This window comes from Panthera uncia, assembly GCF_023721935.1.
Source record: "Panthera uncia isolate 11264 chromosome C1 unlocalized genomic scaffold, Puncia_PCG_1.0 HiC_scaffold_4, whole genome shotgun sequence".
In the NCBI taxonomy this organism is placed as follows: Eukaryota; Metazoa; Chordata; class Mammalia; order Carnivora; family Felidae; genus Panthera; species Panthera uncia.
The window spans coordinates 103,213,591-103,229,805 of record NW_026057585.1 but is presented as its reverse complement, the minus strand read 5'-3'; the positions used below and the strand labels follow the sequence as shown (position 1 = coordinate 103,229,805).

Below are 16,215 nucleotides of genomic sequence, written 5' to 3'. Positions count from 1 at the left end.
CCGGCTCCCCCAGCGCCCCCTGGGATGAACCCCTCTCCCAGGAACCCACAGCGGCTCCCGCTGGAGAACACGGCGCCCCCGGGGCCGGCCTTTCCCGCCGCCCCTCTCCCTCCGCCCCGCGGCGGGGTGCAGCCGAGCCGGCCCCCCGAAGAGGCGCCGAGCATCGCGGGGCCCGCACGGACGCCGTCGGCCTGGGAGGGGGCTGCCCGGCCCGGGGTCCGGGGTCCGAGCGACGCTGCCCGGGCGCCGCCTGCCAGGCAGCCCGGGGGCGCGAGCCCGCGGGAGGCGGCACCTGCCGGGAACCTCGAGGCTCCGGTCCCGGCGGCCGACAGGGGCCGCTGCGGAGCATGCGCCGGGCCGCCGGGGGTCGGGGCGCGCGCCGGAAGCGGGCTCCACCTCTCGGGGTCACTTCCGCGTCGGCCCAGCGTCGCGCAGACGCTCCCCCGGGCGATCTGCGCCCCGGAGCCTCAAGCAGCCTGCCGGCCGCCCCTCTGCGCCCCCTGTTCCTGCTCGGAGCCCCCCGCCCGGGCCCCTTTCCCGCTCGGAGACCCCCCCTCCCCACTCCTTCCCGCTCGGAGACCCTCCCCTGGACACCCTTCCCGCTCGGAGCCCCCCCATCCCCTTCCTGCTCGGAGGGCCCCTCCCCCTCATCCTTTTCCCGCTCGCAGCCCCTATCCCGGACCCCCTTCCCGCTCGGAGAGCCCCCCCTGACCCCCTTCCCGCTCGGAGATCCCATCCCGTTCCCGCTTGGCACCATCCCCGCCAGGGAGTCGGACACCCCTTCCCGTCCCCCCTCCTCCCATCTCAGAGACACCCTCCCCCCAGACCCCTCAGGGGCGCCCAGAGACCACCCAGCTCCCTCCTATGAACCGGCCCAGACCAGTCTCCTCCGTGCCGAGACCCCAGCCAGACCCGTCTCAGAGATTCCCTGGGGGCTCCAGGTCCTGAAGACGGGACCCCCCCCCCGCAGATGGCAGCTCGTCCTCCTGCGTCTCTTCGCTGTTTCCACCCCTAATGCCTGTGCAGCCACTTCCTCTCTTAAGCCTCCTGGCTGAAGCCCCCGGTAGGGTTTCCGTTCTGCTGCCGGACCGCGAGAACTAGAACCCACTAGAATCCTGGGCACAGCAGGCGTGAGGACGTGGGGTACCTGCCTCAGGTCGCAGGGCGCTTTAATTGGTAGTCCCTGGGACTCCGGTCCGCTTGTGCTCTTGGCCTCCCCTTCCGGTGGTCCCTTCACTTCCCTCCCCCTCCCCACAGGTGCAATTCAGCCACTTCGGGGGGGTCTGCTCCGCAGCGTCTGTTCCCCAGCCCAGCGTCTCCCCCGCCGCCAGGGCTCCTGCCCCCAGCCTGCGGATGGGGCAGCCCCTTCCCTCTGCCCCTGCCCCGCTGGCTCTTCCTTCAGACTGGCCCCCACTAGCCCTCGGCCCTGAAGCCTCTCACCCTCCCCCAACCCCCTCCTCCTCCATCCACACGAGCTGCACTGACCACCCGTTTTGTGGTTTTTGTGAACTTTCTGAACGCTTTCCTACCTCCACGCCTTTGCCTTGGCCTGTCTGTCCCCTCATGGTTTCGCCTCCAGTGCCACCTTGTTAACCCCACGGCCCTGTCTCAGGGTCTTTTCAATCCCGGTACTCTCGAGAGTGAACCCTCCCGCTGCCTCCCCCGAGAGACGAGGCCCACAGCGCTGCTGGAAGGCGCTCGGTGTCTTCTCGTTGACTAGACAGCCAACGGAAAATCAGCCAGCCGGAGGCGGTGGCCCCAGCCCACCGCCCCGCCGTGGTGCCCCGTCAGCTCACGGCCTGCAGGAGCCCGCCTTCCTGCCACGCTCTCACTGGGAGGGACGTGCCGCTCTTTCCCTGACCTGGGGTTGGAGCGGGCTTCCTGCGAGGGCCGCTGCTCCTGGCTGGCTTGGCCGGCTCCGACGAGGGGTCCCCTCTCTCTCCCCGGCCCTGTCACTTGTGGCTCATATGTCTCATGCATACGAGGGAGGTTGCTGGGGTCGCTGGCCAGACTGGCTTGTGTCCCCATCCCACCCCCACCCCCCCACCGCAACTGAAGTCAGGCAGACGGGGAGGGCAGAGCCGCCCGGGGCGAGGGGCCGGGGCGCCGGGCGGGGGCTCCGTGGGGCGCACCTGGGTGAGGCTCTGCCGCTCCGAGGCCTCTAGGAGTTGCAGCAGGAAGCTGAGTTCCTGGGCGTCCGCCTCTGCCAGGCACTGAAGATCCCGCGCGGCGGCCGGCACGTCTCCCTTCTTGAGCTGGAGCAGGCCCCACCGGGCCCGGGCCGCCGCCGACAGGGGGGTGGCCTGCGGGGCTTTCTGCAGGCAGGCGCCAGCCTCCTCGTAGCTGCCTGTCGGCGATCGGGGACGGACGGTCACGGGGGGGCTGGGACGGGGGACGGGAGAGAGAGGTGGGAAGCTGGCCACAGCCTCTCTTGCTCAGTGCCGGCCCAGGGAGAGGCCAGATGATGGAGGGGCTGGGCTCCGGGAACAGGAGACGCCGACACCGTGCCAGTCGCAGCTTGCCTGTTGGCCCGATCCTCCCCACTTGGGGTGGGGGCGGGTCACGAAAGCCCCTGGCATGGCTCTGAGCCTCACAGTGGTCACCTGGAGGGTCTCTCCTGAGCACTCGCAGGAATTTATACTCTACTGCAGGGCAGTCTAGGCCTTGAGGAGGGCACCTCACAGGCTTGGGGGGGACAGTGACAGGCCAGGGAAAGGCAGGCTGCAGAGAGCTCTCTCCTTTCACGTTAGTGCTCGAACAACTTCAGGATTTTGCCCCGCGTGGGCATGAGGCCAGCCCGCCTAGGGCAGGGCCTGGTGTCGCCGGATGCTCGGATGCTCGGTGCACGAGAGCTGCATAAACGCACGAGCTGCCGAGGAGGCCGCGGTGTTGCGGTCCTTTTGTGAAAACCCAAACCGCTCCTTTGTTTCTCCTCCCTGCAGGGGGCCCTGGTGGTGACTGCGAGCTCTGGACGCTTACACCCCAGGCCCCACGCGGGGACCAGGTCACAGGGCCGAGGTTTGGGGTGGAAAGGACCCCAGGAGGCGCCGAATCCTTTCATTTTACAGAACAGCACCAGGAGTGACGGGAGCCGGACACCCGCGTGCCCCGAACCCGGGCTGAGCGTACCCGCTGCCGTGAGCACGTCTGCCAGCAGGATGTACCAGCCCGGCTGCCCGCCATCGATTGCGACCAGCGCCTCCCCGGCCGCAATGAGGCCCTGGGCGTCCTCGTCGCTGAGGGGGGCCCCGGCGTCCGACGCCTGGCTCAGGAGGGCCCGGCAGCGGGAGGAGAGGCCCTGGGTGATGAGGGCCTGGGCCTCTGGCTTCAGAGAGCGGATCTCAGGGACCGCTGTCCTCGCATCAAGCTTCAGAGCCAAGAGGATGTCGTCCACGGCCTCCTGTGGGGAGAGCGGGGGCAGAAGGCGTCCCCGTGGGCGTTTGTCAAGTGTTCTCCCAGGGCCTGGGCGCTGGCCGTGCCAGAAGGGGCACGTAGCCGGGCCGCTGGCTTTGCACGATAGGACGGCCCGGCCGGCGAGCCGCACGGAGCAGAGCATGGGGAGCTGCGGCCAGGATGCTGGGGTTCCGGAAAGGGAGGGATGGCTGGCACCAGGGAGGGCACACTGAGGAAGAGCCCGCCACAGGCTGGAACGGAAGCCAGGCTGCCAGTGCCCTTGGGGGAGACTCAGGACTCCCGAGGGGCAGACGCCAGCACTGTCTCTAGAGGCTCTCAACTCAGCGTCTGGGACCATCTCTCCTAGCCTCCGAGCACACGGCCCTTACACGGTTAGGAACCCTGGCAGGCAGGCCACCTCTGGGCTGCAGCGCCTCAGGGCGGCCACCCAGCTTCAACCACCGGGCTGTGACGTTGCTCTTGGCTGAGAGGTGCCGTTGTCCAGGGCCGTTCAGCTGTGGCTGCCTGCGTGCAGGTTTTCTCTGGGAAAAGCCCCTGTCCTGGGTCTGCCAGTGCGTCCCCTCCCACCTCTGTCCCTGCATGCTGACCACCCGAATCCTTGGGCTCTGTGCAGACGGCTCGGGGTGGTTGCCAAGAAGGCAGCTGCGGTCTTGTTATGTTAAGCTGAAGGGGGGGGGGTCTAGTAGCCCCGAGGGCTTGCACATCCTGTGCTCACTGAGGCTGGGAGGCACGGGGACTCTTCAGATGAAAGGGACAGACTTCCTGAAACCTGGGATGACAGGACGTGATGATGAGTGTCCCGGGAGCCCCCGTGCAGGAGGAGTTTTAAGGGGCGTCTCACGCTCAGGACGGTCTGGCCCTGCTCCCTCTCCCCTTGGGCCCCAGAAGGAAAGCGGTGTCCTGGTTCCTCCCGGGTGGCCCTCCCCCAAAGCACTGTTCCCCTAACCCCGCTTGCCCAGTCCCAGGCGGGGAGGGGAGGGCCTGGTACCTTCTGCCGGTCCAGGGCCAGGGCCAGAAGTGCCCGACCGCACAGAGCCTGCACGTTCTTCGGCTCAGCCCGCAGTACTGAATTGAAGTCAAACATGGCAGTCTTCTTCTGGCCCAGGAGCCCATAACAGTGGGCCCGGATGAGCAGGGACTCAACTGCTTGACTCCCTGGAGGAAGGGGGTTGTGACATCAGGACGTGGCCGCTGTTGGGCCGGGGGGGGGGGGGGCGGTACAGCATCTGCCCCCATCCAGCATCTGCTGGTGCCCAGTGGTGGGGCAGGGCAGGGGCGCCCCACCTTCGGGGCCACCTTGGGGAGCTCACGGACCCCTGGGCACCAAGACACGATCTTGTGTCTGGGTTGACCTGGGGGCACTGGCTGCGGGGCACAGGGAGCCCAGCCATAAGGGTGGCATCCGGGAGGGCTGGTGGACAGTCCGACAGGGGTCCCAAGAGGAGGGGGCACTGGGGCTGCATCTGAGGTGAGGCCAGCCGAGGGTCCCGGAGGCAGACGGGTCCTCGGGGCTGGAACAGCTGGAGGTGGGAAGGTGCCAGGTGGGCAGGGAGGAGCCCTCTGAGTTCTTGGGCCCCTCCCCAAGGAGACCGCCACCGCGCTCCCTCTGGTCGTCTGTCCAGTGATGGGCACAGAGAACAGCACACCGGGCCCTGCAGGATGCTCTGGCTCACGTCCCCTTCCCCACTAGTGCGTGCAGGCCGTGAGCCCTGCCGTCCAGTCCTCACCACCCCGGCCCCTCAGCCCGGCGTCTCCATCACCCACTTTGAGAAGATGAAAACGAGGAGATGCTTAGTAAGTGCAGAGCCAGGAATCCACCTGACGACCCGATCCAAAGTCCGCACCTTGAATCTCCACGTGCCCCAGGAATTTGAGGCGCGTCCTTGGGGACGCCTCTCCCCTCCAGCATGCGCGCCCTATGCCACCACATCGAGAAGGCCCCACTTCAAGAGGCCCCGTCGCCCAGGATGGCGCTGGCTGGGCAGAAGGTGACAGCAGGCTCGCTCCTACAGACACACCCCCACTGTTTCCAGGAAGGGCTGAAGGTGGCCAGGACTCTTCCCGGTTGGAGGGAGGGGGCCAAGCTGGGGGAATGGCCTCGTTCCCTCCTGCCCACAGGGCCCAGGGTGTGTGTGTTGGGGGTCCCGGCTCAGGTCCCAGCCGGTCTGGCCGGTCTCCCAGGATTTTTAGCATGCTCGCCTGGACGGCTAGGGGCTAGGGCAAGGCGTGAACCAAGAGCGTGCTGGGATCCCTCAGGTCTCTGACCCCTACCCCCGCCTGGCTCATCTTGCCCCCGCGTACCCGGCACAGGATGGGAACCCCGGGGCGGGCGGGCAGCTCCTACCTGCAGCGAAGATGGCCAGAGAGAGGTAGGCGATGGCCTCCCTGGTGTGGGCCGCGCCCTCGGCCCCGCTTGGCCGCGCCCGCAGGATGGCCAGGGCCCGAGCGTGGCAGTGACCCCGCAGCAGCTGCCGGTCCTCGTGGCTGAAGACGTCCAGGGTGGGCTGGAGGCAGGCCGTGTCCCCGGACTGGACCACCTTCTTCACCAGCTGCGGGGCAGGGCAGTCACCGGGTTGCCCCCTCCCCCCTGCGCCGGATGCCCGGACCCCTCCACCCCCAGGTCCCCTCGCAGGGGGGCAGGGGCGTGGCCCACGAGGTGGAGCTTCCAGGGGCGGGGCTAGGGGGCGGGGCTAAGGGGACCGGCTCCCGCCTGGGTCGGCGCGTTCCGGGCCCCGAGAGCGCCGGGAAGGGGGGGACGCGCTGGGCTGCTCGCCGTGGGGGCGGGGTCCCAGTGTCCCCGAGCCGCACCTCCTCCTCCGAGCCACGGAGGCCCACACGCTGCAGGTCCAAACGGGAAGTGCGGGGAAAGGGGGCTCTTAAGTCCTAAGGGGACAGAGGGCACCGGAGTCCTTCGGAAGGCGAGGAGCAAATGCCCTGGGACCGGAGCCCGTTCCGGGCGGAGCGAGACCCGGGTGGGCGTGGCCGCGGCTCTCGGAGCCGCTGGGTCCCACAGAGAGACCCGCTGCTGCCCCTGCCGGCCGCTCGCTGAAGACCCAGGTCCCAGAGCGGAAGGTCCCGGGCATCCTCCCCGCCCACCCGCGTGGCCTAGCGCACGGAGACAGGGAACCCGAATGTCTGACCCAAAGCCTGACACCTTCCCCTGGAACATGACCTCGGACCCCGGTTCCAACGGGAAGCCCTCATGCCACCTGAGGGAGGTGAAGTCCTGCTCTTCCTGGGAGCAGAGCGGTGTCAGAGAGGGGCCAGGCCAGCAGCACCTCTGCCATCCCCCTCCCTGAGCAGGGTCACCTCCAAGCCTAGTTCACTTGGAAGACTTGGGATGAAGCTCCGTCTACACCTGACTCTTGGCCCTTTTCCTTCATAACACAAGGAAAGCAACTAGGAGGCACCTACTACATGCCGGAGACCTGCTGGGCCCTGGGGCACCTGCTCTAGCTGTTTCAGGAAAAACCCGTAAGTCCAGGGCACAGATGAAGAGACTGAGGGTCACAGAGGCGAGGGGCCTTGCCCGAGGCGGCAGAGCCCGGGGCTGGGACAAGTTCTGCCCGCTCCGGAGTCCAGGCTGAGGGTTGCAGAGTGAGGCCAGAGGGCCTGGTGCCCTCCAGGGGGCTGTGGCCCAGTGGGGCCTCCTCACCTGGTGGGCGTCATGGAAAAATCCCCTCCTCAGTTGCAGCAAGGCCAGTCTCGCCAGCACGGGGGCCGCCCCGGGCCTCTGGGAGAGGGCCACCAGCAGGGCCTTGTGGGCGTCGTCCAGGCGGCCCAGGCAGTACAGGGCATCGGCCCCCAGGAGGCCCGAAGCCTCGTCTCCCCTGTCCAGCTCCGTGAGGAGCGTGGCCAGCTGGTACACGCCGTGGGCATCGCTGTGGAGAGAGTAGCGGGGGAGAGCTGCGCCCCTTCCACCTGCCCAGTGAGGCGGGCCACGGGCAAGTTCTACCCCCGGCACCTGGTCCGCGCACCTCCCTTCCCACCCGACTACAGAGGCCTGGTTCCTGCCAGAAGGCCCCTCACACACGTGGTGTCCAGAGCTCCAGCCGCCCTCTGACGTGCACCCTGGGCGCTCACTCTCTGCCCTGTCCTGCCACGGAGCCTGGAATCTGTCAATTCCCAGAGACAAGAAGTCCCAAAGGGCCCCCAATCTCATTCGGGGAAAGTTCCTCCTCAGCAGCACATTAAAGCGATTTGAACTGAGCATCCTGGAGGCAGAGGAAGATGTGTGTGTGTGTGTGTGTGTGTGTGTGTGTGTGTGTGCGCGCGCGCGCGCATGTGCAGGGTGGGTGGTGGCAGTACAGCCGACCCCAAACACTCCCCCCACCCCTCCCGGCCCAGGAGGCTCCCAGCTCCGTGCTGTTAGCTTTGCGGAAACACGTTCCTGCCCCCTCTCAGCAAACAGAATTGCAAGTCAAAACAGCTGCAGATTCACCCACTGACTGAACAAACCGGCAAAACATCTGCAAAACAAACATCAGGGCGGGGGTGTGGGGCTGAATGGGCAGGCAGGCGGCTCCTGGGCTCAAGGGCCTCCCAGGGGGCCGTGCACCGGACTCAGAAACCCCACCTCCGCGCGCATTCTCGGGGCGGAAGGAACATCGTGGAGATGTTGCGTTATAACAAAGGGCAAAAGCTCTAGGAACGCGCGGGGAATGTTCCCGGGGTGCGCTATCCAGCTGCCCCAGAAGGAATCTAGGGGCCAAGGAAACGTTCAGGAGCTGCTGAATAAAAAGCAGTGGGCTAAAAATTGCACACAGAGCACACACTCTGGTGAATTCTATTTTGTGTGTGCACCGGAGAAACAACTAGAAGGGAACGTTATCGGTGCGGTGGTGGGCAAGTCGTACATTCCCATTCCCATTTTTGAGTTCTTAAATTTCTAGGGCCATAAGGCCCACAAAGCATCACATCGTTTGAGACTGAGAGTCCTAAGACCTGGCTGGGCTCCGCGCTGAAGCTGCCATCCATGATTTAGGGATCCCCCCTCCCCACCCCGCCCCCGGCTGCTTCCTGGCTCAGTTTACTCATCCGTAAAATGGGAAGACGCACAAACCCTAGCTACCTCGCAGGAGACCAGAAAGAAGCAGCAGCCCCGGGGGGGCACCTGGCTAGTTTTTACCCTTCCTGCGCGGCGGGGCTGTGCATCTCGGCGGCCTTCCTCCGGCGGCCCGGTGCGCCCCTGTGTCCCAGGTCTGGCCTCCGCTGCAGCATCTTGCGGCCCTCCTCCCGCAGCACGGTCAGCAGCAGGCCCCGCTGGTTCCAGGGTACGTAGGCCTTGGCGACGAGCAAGGCCTCCTCGGGTTGCAGCCGGCTGGCGGTGACATAGTCCAGCGCGCCCAGGAACGTGCTACCCGTCAGCACGCGCAGCAGCCCTCGGCCGCACAGCGCGCGCACGCAGCTGCCCAGGTGCGGCGGGCCGTGCTCCACCACCTCCTGGAAGTCCTCCCGGGCGCGCCGCGCGTCGCCGGCGTGCAGCGCGCAGAAGCCCCGCAGCGCCAACAGGGGCGCTCTGTCCCCGGCGCGCGCAGGCCGCAGCCAGCGCTCGCACAGCGTCCGGGAGCCCGCCGTGTCCCCGGCCAGCAGGAGGCACTCAGCCAAGCGAGCGCCCAGGGCCGGGCGCTCCCCGGGCGGCGCAATGCGCAGCAGGACACGGAGCGCGCGGGTCACCGGGGCCAGCAGCTCGCGGCCCGAGTTTTCGCGGAGCTCAGCGCGGCCCCGCACGGCCTCCTGGAAGTGGACGAAGCCCACATCCGCCGCCTCCTGCGCCCGGGCCCGCACGCGCTCTCGGTCCCCAGCGGAGAGCACCGCCTCGAACTGCCTCCGCGCCCCCGAGGGGCTCTGGCGGAAGGCCTCGTGCAGGTCCCGAAGCAGGTCCCGGGCCCCACCGTCCAGGAATAAGGCCGCGGCCGCGCGGGTGACCAGCAGGGCGGCCAGACGCTCACCTGGGGAGAGAAACAGAGGCACTGGTCCTGCCTGTTGGGCCACATCCTCCGGGGTGTCACCTATAGCCCCCGACCGTGCGGCGCTTTGGACCCTCTGGAGCACCTCGTGGCATCTCCCGAAAGTGTCCCAGTAGCCCAGGACATCGCATCCCGAAGATGGACCGTTAGTGACAGGGCAGAATCGGGCGGGACAGCCGGGGTGCCTGTCTGGCAGTGTTCTCTGCCCGCGGGTTCAAAGCCAGTCTCACCGCTCAGCCCACAGGGAAATTTAGTTAGAAAACTTCTTTACTTTTTAACAATGGATTTGGGGATTGAGTTCCCTCTCTGGGATCAGGCCACCCCCCGGGGTCAATGCTGAGGTTCTTGACCCTGTGACCTTGGTAGGGGATGGCTGGAACTTCAGCATTCTGCTGCTGGCCATCTTTGGGCTGGGTTGGGACCCAGCGCCTCCCTCTGGAGCCGAGCCCCAGGTCAGGGCCAGCGAGTAGAGGATGGATACATCCAGTGCTGCTTACACAGTGGGGGCCTTGGGCCATTTAGGGAATCTCGCTGTGCCTCAGTTTCCTTTTCTGCTTTATAATGGGGTTAAAAATGGTCTACACTCGAGGAGCCTGGGTGGCTCAGTCAGTTGAGCCTCTGACTTTGGCTCAGCCCCACATCGGGCTCTGTGTTGACAGCTCGGAGCCTGGAGCCTGCTTCGGATTCTGTGTCTCCCTCTCTCTCTGACCCTCCCCCACGGATGCTCTGTCTCTCTCTATCAAAAATAAATAAATGTAAAAAAAAAAATTAAAAAAAAAAAAGAAAAATCTCGCACCCTGAGATCAACCAACCCACAAGGTCACCGTGTCTAGTCTTGGTGGCAAAGTAGGATGCTTTGGGCCTTTCCTGTCCTTTACTCGTTTCTGAACAAAATTCTATGCCTGAGTTTTACAGTACTTCACATCCTAGGGAGTTGCGGTAGGTGGAGAGCCCTTGGGGCCCGTGGGGATCTGCTACCTATTTACCCACATGGAAGTGTGTTCTCTGTTCTTCTGAGGCTCCAGTTACCCAATCAGACTTCCAGACACTGTCCCACACGTCACCAAGATTCTGCTCATTTTTCTCGTGTTCTTCATACCGGATAATTTCTATCTTCAACTTGACTGGCTCTTCTGCTTTCTCCAATACGCTCTGCATTTTTCAAATCTAGAATCTCCGTTTCATTCTTTTTAAAACCAGTGTCCATTTACCGCCTCAGATTCCACATCTGTTCATTCATTGTAACTGTATTTTCCTTTGGTTCTTGAATCGATCTGGAATAGTTCCTTTCAAGTCCTTAGTCTTGATAAGGACTAAGTTCAGCACCTCGATCATCTTGGGCTCAGTTTCTATTGACTTCTTTGTCTCCTGACTGTGGCTTCCATTTTATTTCCCAGTTTCTTTGCATGTCCGGTTGGTGTTTTGTAGAGACTCTGGATTCAGTTATGTTCCTCCGAAGGGGATTTTGTGTCAGCAGGCAGTTACAGTGGACAGGATCAACCCCCCAGATTCCGTCTTCTCTTTGCTGGGCCCAGCTAAAATCTCTGGTGAGTTCTTGAAGCTCCCAGCAGCTGCTCTTTCAGACCACCCAGTCTCTCCCACGGATGTGCAGTTTGGTGGCCCATCAGGGATTCAAGTGGATTTAATACACAGATTTGGGGTCTAACCCCCTCTGTGGCTCCCCCCTCTTCAGGACTTTCCTTCTAAACTTTCCAGCCACTTTTCTCAGCCGGAACTCTGTCCTGCAACCTCTCAACCCCGTACAACGGCAGCTTCCTGTTTTACTTGGCTAACACATGGACTGAGGGGGCTTCCTCTGGCAAAAAGCTGCAAGCCTGTGCCTCTCGCGTGGCGTACGTTTGGTCACCGTTCGGTGCCTTCAAATGATTGCATTTTATATTTTGGCCAAATTTTATCACTGTTACCTGTGGGACACAGTCCAGTCAAGCTCGTCCACCATTATGGAAGCCAGACGCTTCTATTGTGAGACTTAAACATTTCGACAATACGGGGGATATAAATGCTATTCCACTGTTGCTTTAATTTTAATTTTCCTGATTACTAGCGAGGCCAATTTTTAAAATTTTAATTATTTTTTCCAATGTGGTGGGTGGAGAGTGGTATCTCATTGTTTTAATTTGCATTCATATCATTACCATGATGGTGAACATTTTTCATATTTCTTTGCCATCTGTGTTTTCTCTTATGGGAAACGCTTTTGCCAATTCTCATATTGAATGTTTTTTCTTATTGATATGTAGGAATTCTCCAAATACTCTAAGTAGTCATCTTTTGCCCATTGTATATTGTGCAAATATTTTCTCTCTGATGTCGATTTTCCTTTAATTTCCTATAGTTGTGGGCAAAATGGAAGCTTAAAATCTTAAATTTAATCAAACACAACAAATTTCCCTTTGTTTCCACTTTCTGTGTCTTAAGAAGTCCAGCCATCCACAAGAAATCAGAGTGGCGTTCTCTTACATTTTCTTTTAGAAACTCTACAACGTAGCTATCACATAATCCACCTGAAATTTACTTATTTTTATTTTTTTGCAGAATCAGCAGCATCTGCTAAATAATGGTCGTCTTCTTTCCCTATAGACCTGTGATGCTCACTCTCACATATCAACTTCTGGATGCCCACAGGTCTGTTTCTGGCCTTTCGAATTTGTTTTATCGCTCTTTCCATCTGTCCCTGAAGTCAGTAACCTTTGGTATTGGTTAGTATAGCTTTGTATTGACTGGTAGGGGAAATCTTTATACCACTGTCTTCCACTCCATTTTCTCCTTCTCTCTCCCCTCCCCCTCTCCCCCCCCCACCTCCTGCTCGTCTCCTTCCCCTTCTTCTTCTTCTTTGTCTTGTCTGCTATTGTTTTTTTGCCCTTCTATTGTAATACCAACTCTTACTAACAATGGACATTGGATATCTACTTACATGGGTATTCTTTATTGTTTTTAAATAAAGTTTTATAATTTTCTCCACAAAGTTTTATAGCTCTTTGAAACCAATTATTTTCTGTCGCTACAGTGAGCGGTATATTTTCAAATGATAAAGTTTATGTTTGTTGCTCATGTCTGTAAATGTCAGTGCGTTCTGTACCTCCATTTAAATTCTGTCCCTATACCTAATACCTTTTTGCTGTATCCGTTGGCTTTCTGCGTAGCTAATCACATTGTCTGGAATAACTTTGTTTCTTCCTTTCTAGTCCGTCATTTATTTATTTTTATCTTGTTGCATTGGCTAGGATCTCTAGTACAATCGTGGACACAGGGGAGGCGGGGAGCCACCACATTCTTGGCTTTAAACGGAAGACTTCTCCCAACCGTTAAGTTGACATTTGGGTCAGGTGTTGATAGCATCTTTCTCAGTGAAGGACGTTCCCTTCTATTCTTTGCGTACATTTGTCAAAATTGTGTCAAAAATATTCCAAACTGCTTTTCCTGAGTTCCTTGTGACGATCATACGTTCTCCTTCCATTAATGAAGGTAGTGAATAATACGATCGTGGACACGGGAAATTGTAACTCCCCTGTTATTTCACTGAGTTTTGGCTGAAACACGCATCAAAGCCTGTTGCCGTGAGTCAGCAGTTGTATTGGCTACTACTGCTGTGTGACAAACTGCCCCGAAACTTAGTGGCTGAAAACAATGACCGTTTCGACAACCAGAAGAGCCCATGATTCATTCTCAGTTTGGGCTACTTGGGTGGAGGTGAGCAGTTCTGGTGATCTCACCTGGGCTCCCTCATGCCTACAGTCATCTGGTGGCTTGCCTGGGCGGGAAGGTGTAAGGTGGCCTCACTCCCAGGCCCGGGGCCTTGGTGGTGGCCTGGTGGAGCCTCCCTCTCCGTGTGCCCCCGTGGCTCACTGGTCTAACTTCACGGCCCCGGGGGTGTGGCTGGATCACCCCCAACGCTTGCTGTGTGCGTTCAGCGAGGATGCACGTCAAACCTTAAAACGTCTGCCCACCTAGCGTTCAGGGGAAGGCGGCTGGCACTGCCTTTCCCCATCTCTAGGTGCCCGGCTGCCCCCGTCTCCCTGTCTAGACCCTTAACTCTGAACCCCTTCTTTGTGTGTTGGATTCTGAAACCTCTTCCTAAAACCAAGCTCCCTCTCATCTCAAGGCTCATGTGCTCAGCCGCCTAATGACATGTCCACATGACTGGCACAAGGGACATGTTTTTGAGTGCTTAATGGGTGACACCATTTTAAGGGTTGGACACATATTTTCACTGAACCGCAACAGTGAGCTTCAGAGGCCAGTGCAGCCACCAGCCCCACGTGCACATGGGGAAGGGTGGGAGAGGCCGCGCGGCCGGGAAGGATCTTAGAGGGTTTGTGGCAGGGTGGCGTGGGGCTCCTGGGACTTCACCCACTGACCCACGCTCTGTCCCAGCCCCCCACCGGAGGAGGACCCAGTAAACGGACCAGAGAGGAGCGGTATCTCAAACTGGGGGTGCCTAAGTCCCCCATGGCCCCCTTTCCCATCTGCTCCCGGTCCTCCTCCCGGCCTGGTCCTCCTCTCGATCTGGTCCTCCTTCTAACCTGGTCCTCCTCCAGCCCGGTCCTCCTCCCGACCTGGTCCTCCTTCTAACCTGGTCCTCCTCCTGCCCTAGTCCTCCCCCCAGCCTGGTCCTCCTCCCAGCCTCCCAGCCTCTTAGCATCTCCTGTGATCACTCTGGCTCCCTCGGCACATTCTGCACACGGCAGACAGAAGGAACTAGAAATGCAGCCGAGAGCACATCTCTCTGTAGTTTAAAACTCTTCTATGGTTCCTTGCTGCTCTGGGGGTAAAGTCCAAAGTCCTTTCAGGGCCGGCAGGGCTGAGCCACAGCTATCTCTTCAGGGCCTCCCTTCTCCCTCTGCTCCTGCCCCCTGACGGCTACTACGGCTCCATTCAGTGGCACGGACACCCCAAGTTCTGTCTCTCTTAGGGACCTGCCATGTTCTGTTTCTGCTGCCTGGCACCCTTCAGTATTAACTCAAATGATACCTCCTCCAAGAAGCCCCCCGCTGACCACCCAGCTAGAGTGGCACCTTGCACGGTCCATTTTTCTAAGCACATTTTTTATTTGTTCCTTTTCTTGGGTGCTTTGTAAGGGCAGGGGCTTGTCCATCTGGTCACTGTGCTGTCCTCACTCCGGGAACACCCCCCCCCCCCCCCCCCACCACTGCACCGTAACCAGCCCTGAAGCACGCTGTGAAGGCTTGGCTGGGCGACTTCCACCCGGCACGTAGGGGACAAGAGCCACACTCTTACCTTGGGGGCCGCTGCCCACCAGGTCAGACTCCAGGGCCCGGCTGCACGCTGCCCGGCAGTCCTCATACCTGCCGCTGCGCAGCAGGGCTTCCGGTGACAGGGCGTGGCTCCAGGTGCCCCCGGGGTCCAGGGCTGCCAGGAGTCCCCGGCAGGCGGTCTCCTGCGGGCCGGTGCCGTCCTCTGCCTCCCGGCGCCCTGAGATGTAGTCCTGGAGGGTGCCGATCAGCACGGGGAGGTAGGGCTTCTGGTGGGTTCGAACGAAGGCCACGGTCCGGTCTGCGTTCGAGGCAAAGGCCTGCAGATAGTCGACCGCGCCCGCGTCGGCCTGCAGCCCGGACAGGACGCGGGCCAGGGCGCGGGTCAGCTGTAGCTCCAGGGCTTGCTGGCCGTGGGCATCCAGCAGGCTGTCACAGCGCCGCACCACTTCCTCGTGGTGCCCGTGTGCCAGCAGGCCGGCCAGGGAGTGCAGGACCGTGGCCGGGTGGTCCGGGCAGAGGGCGGCCAGGAACGCGGAGGCCAGGGTCCCCGTGAGGGACACAACCGCCATACCGTCCCAGTGGACGGGCGGGATCTGGCCGTCGCCCCGGCACCAGGCCTCGAGCGTGGCCACCACCGGCGCCCCCGGTGCCTCCGCCAGGGCAGCGCGGACGCTCCGCAGGGCCGAGGGGGCGTGGCAGCTGAAGGCCGCCAGGTAGAAGGCGGTGGCCAACGGGGGCTCTCCCAGGGCCAGGTGCCGGTCTCCCTCCCGGCAGAGGCAGGCCACGAGCTCTTGGGCCGACATCACGCAGTGCCCGCGAAGGGCCCGTGTCCAGTCCTCACGGGCACCTAGGGTGGGGAGGGGGTTGTGTGGTTAGTCCGCAACCCTCCCCACTGAGACCCCAGTGTCAGGGCCTGCGGGGTCAGGGACTCTAGGCCCTTGCCTCCCCCCCCTCCGGCCCCCACCCAGGCGGAGGACCCCTCAGGAAGGTGGAACACACGACCCCCTCCCTGTCCTGGTCACAGGGGCCACCTTCTCAACTGTCTGAATCTGCAGAGACCCGCCCAAACTCAGGGCCACACCTCTGCCCACCTCCCCAGTCCACCATTCCACGTGGGTGCCCTGGGCAGCTGGGGAGGTGAGGGGCACTTGCCTGGCTCCTGGGTGGGGGTGGGGAGCCTCGGTGGCCCAGGCCAGGGGGTCAGTTCTGAGGTCGGTTCCCGGGGACTAGCCCCTGCCAGTCCCCTCCCTCCCTTGCCAAACCCGACCTGAAGTCCTAACGACAGTACTCGGGGACATTCTCTCTCGGGTCCCAGAGCGCCTGCACACAAGCCCCACCTAATACACGCTGTCCAACACACGGACACCCGCACAAGCACCCTGCGACACAGAACACACGCGTGCACTCACCCAGGCACACACGCATGCACACACGCTCACTCGCACCCGCCTGTGCGCTCAGACACGCACACTCGCCTGTGCTCCGAGGCTGAGCGGGGCGCGCGCAGCCGCATGGAGGGTTGGGGGGGGGGTGGGCTGCGTCTCCGGGTCCGTTTCCCGGGAGAAAGTCAACACCCGGCGTCCCGGCTGCTCAGC

General features: G+C 61.8%; 1 protein-coding gene across 1 annotated transcript in view; it reads right to left on the bottom strand.

Moving 5' to 3' along the window:
* Positions 1 to 15,708, bottom strand: part of TTC34 (tetratricopeptide repeat domain 34) — a 16,886-nt gene extending 1,178 nt beyond the window's left edge. The window contains exons 1-7 of the mRNA XM_049618232.1: positions 14,643 to 15,708; positions 8,543 to 9,365; positions 7,070 to 7,295; positions 5,759 to 5,963; positions 4,403 to 4,569; positions 3,130 to 3,400; positions 2,133 to 2,347 (exon numbers count right to left, since the gene is read on the bottom strand). Coding sequence (XP_049474189.1) covers positions 2,133 to 2,347; positions 3,130 to 3,400; positions 4,403 to 4,569; positions 5,759 to 5,963; positions 7,070 to 7,295; positions 8,543 to 9,365; positions 14,643 to 15,423 — 2,688 coding nt within the window. The 5' untranslated portion in view covers positions 15,424 to 15,708. The remainder of the gene's footprint in view (positions 1 to 2,132; positions 2,348 to 3,129; positions 3,401 to 4,402; positions 4,570 to 5,758; positions 5,964 to 7,069; positions 7,296 to 8,542; positions 9,366 to 14,642) is intronic.
* Positions 15,709 to 16,215: the final 507 nt, after the last annotated feature.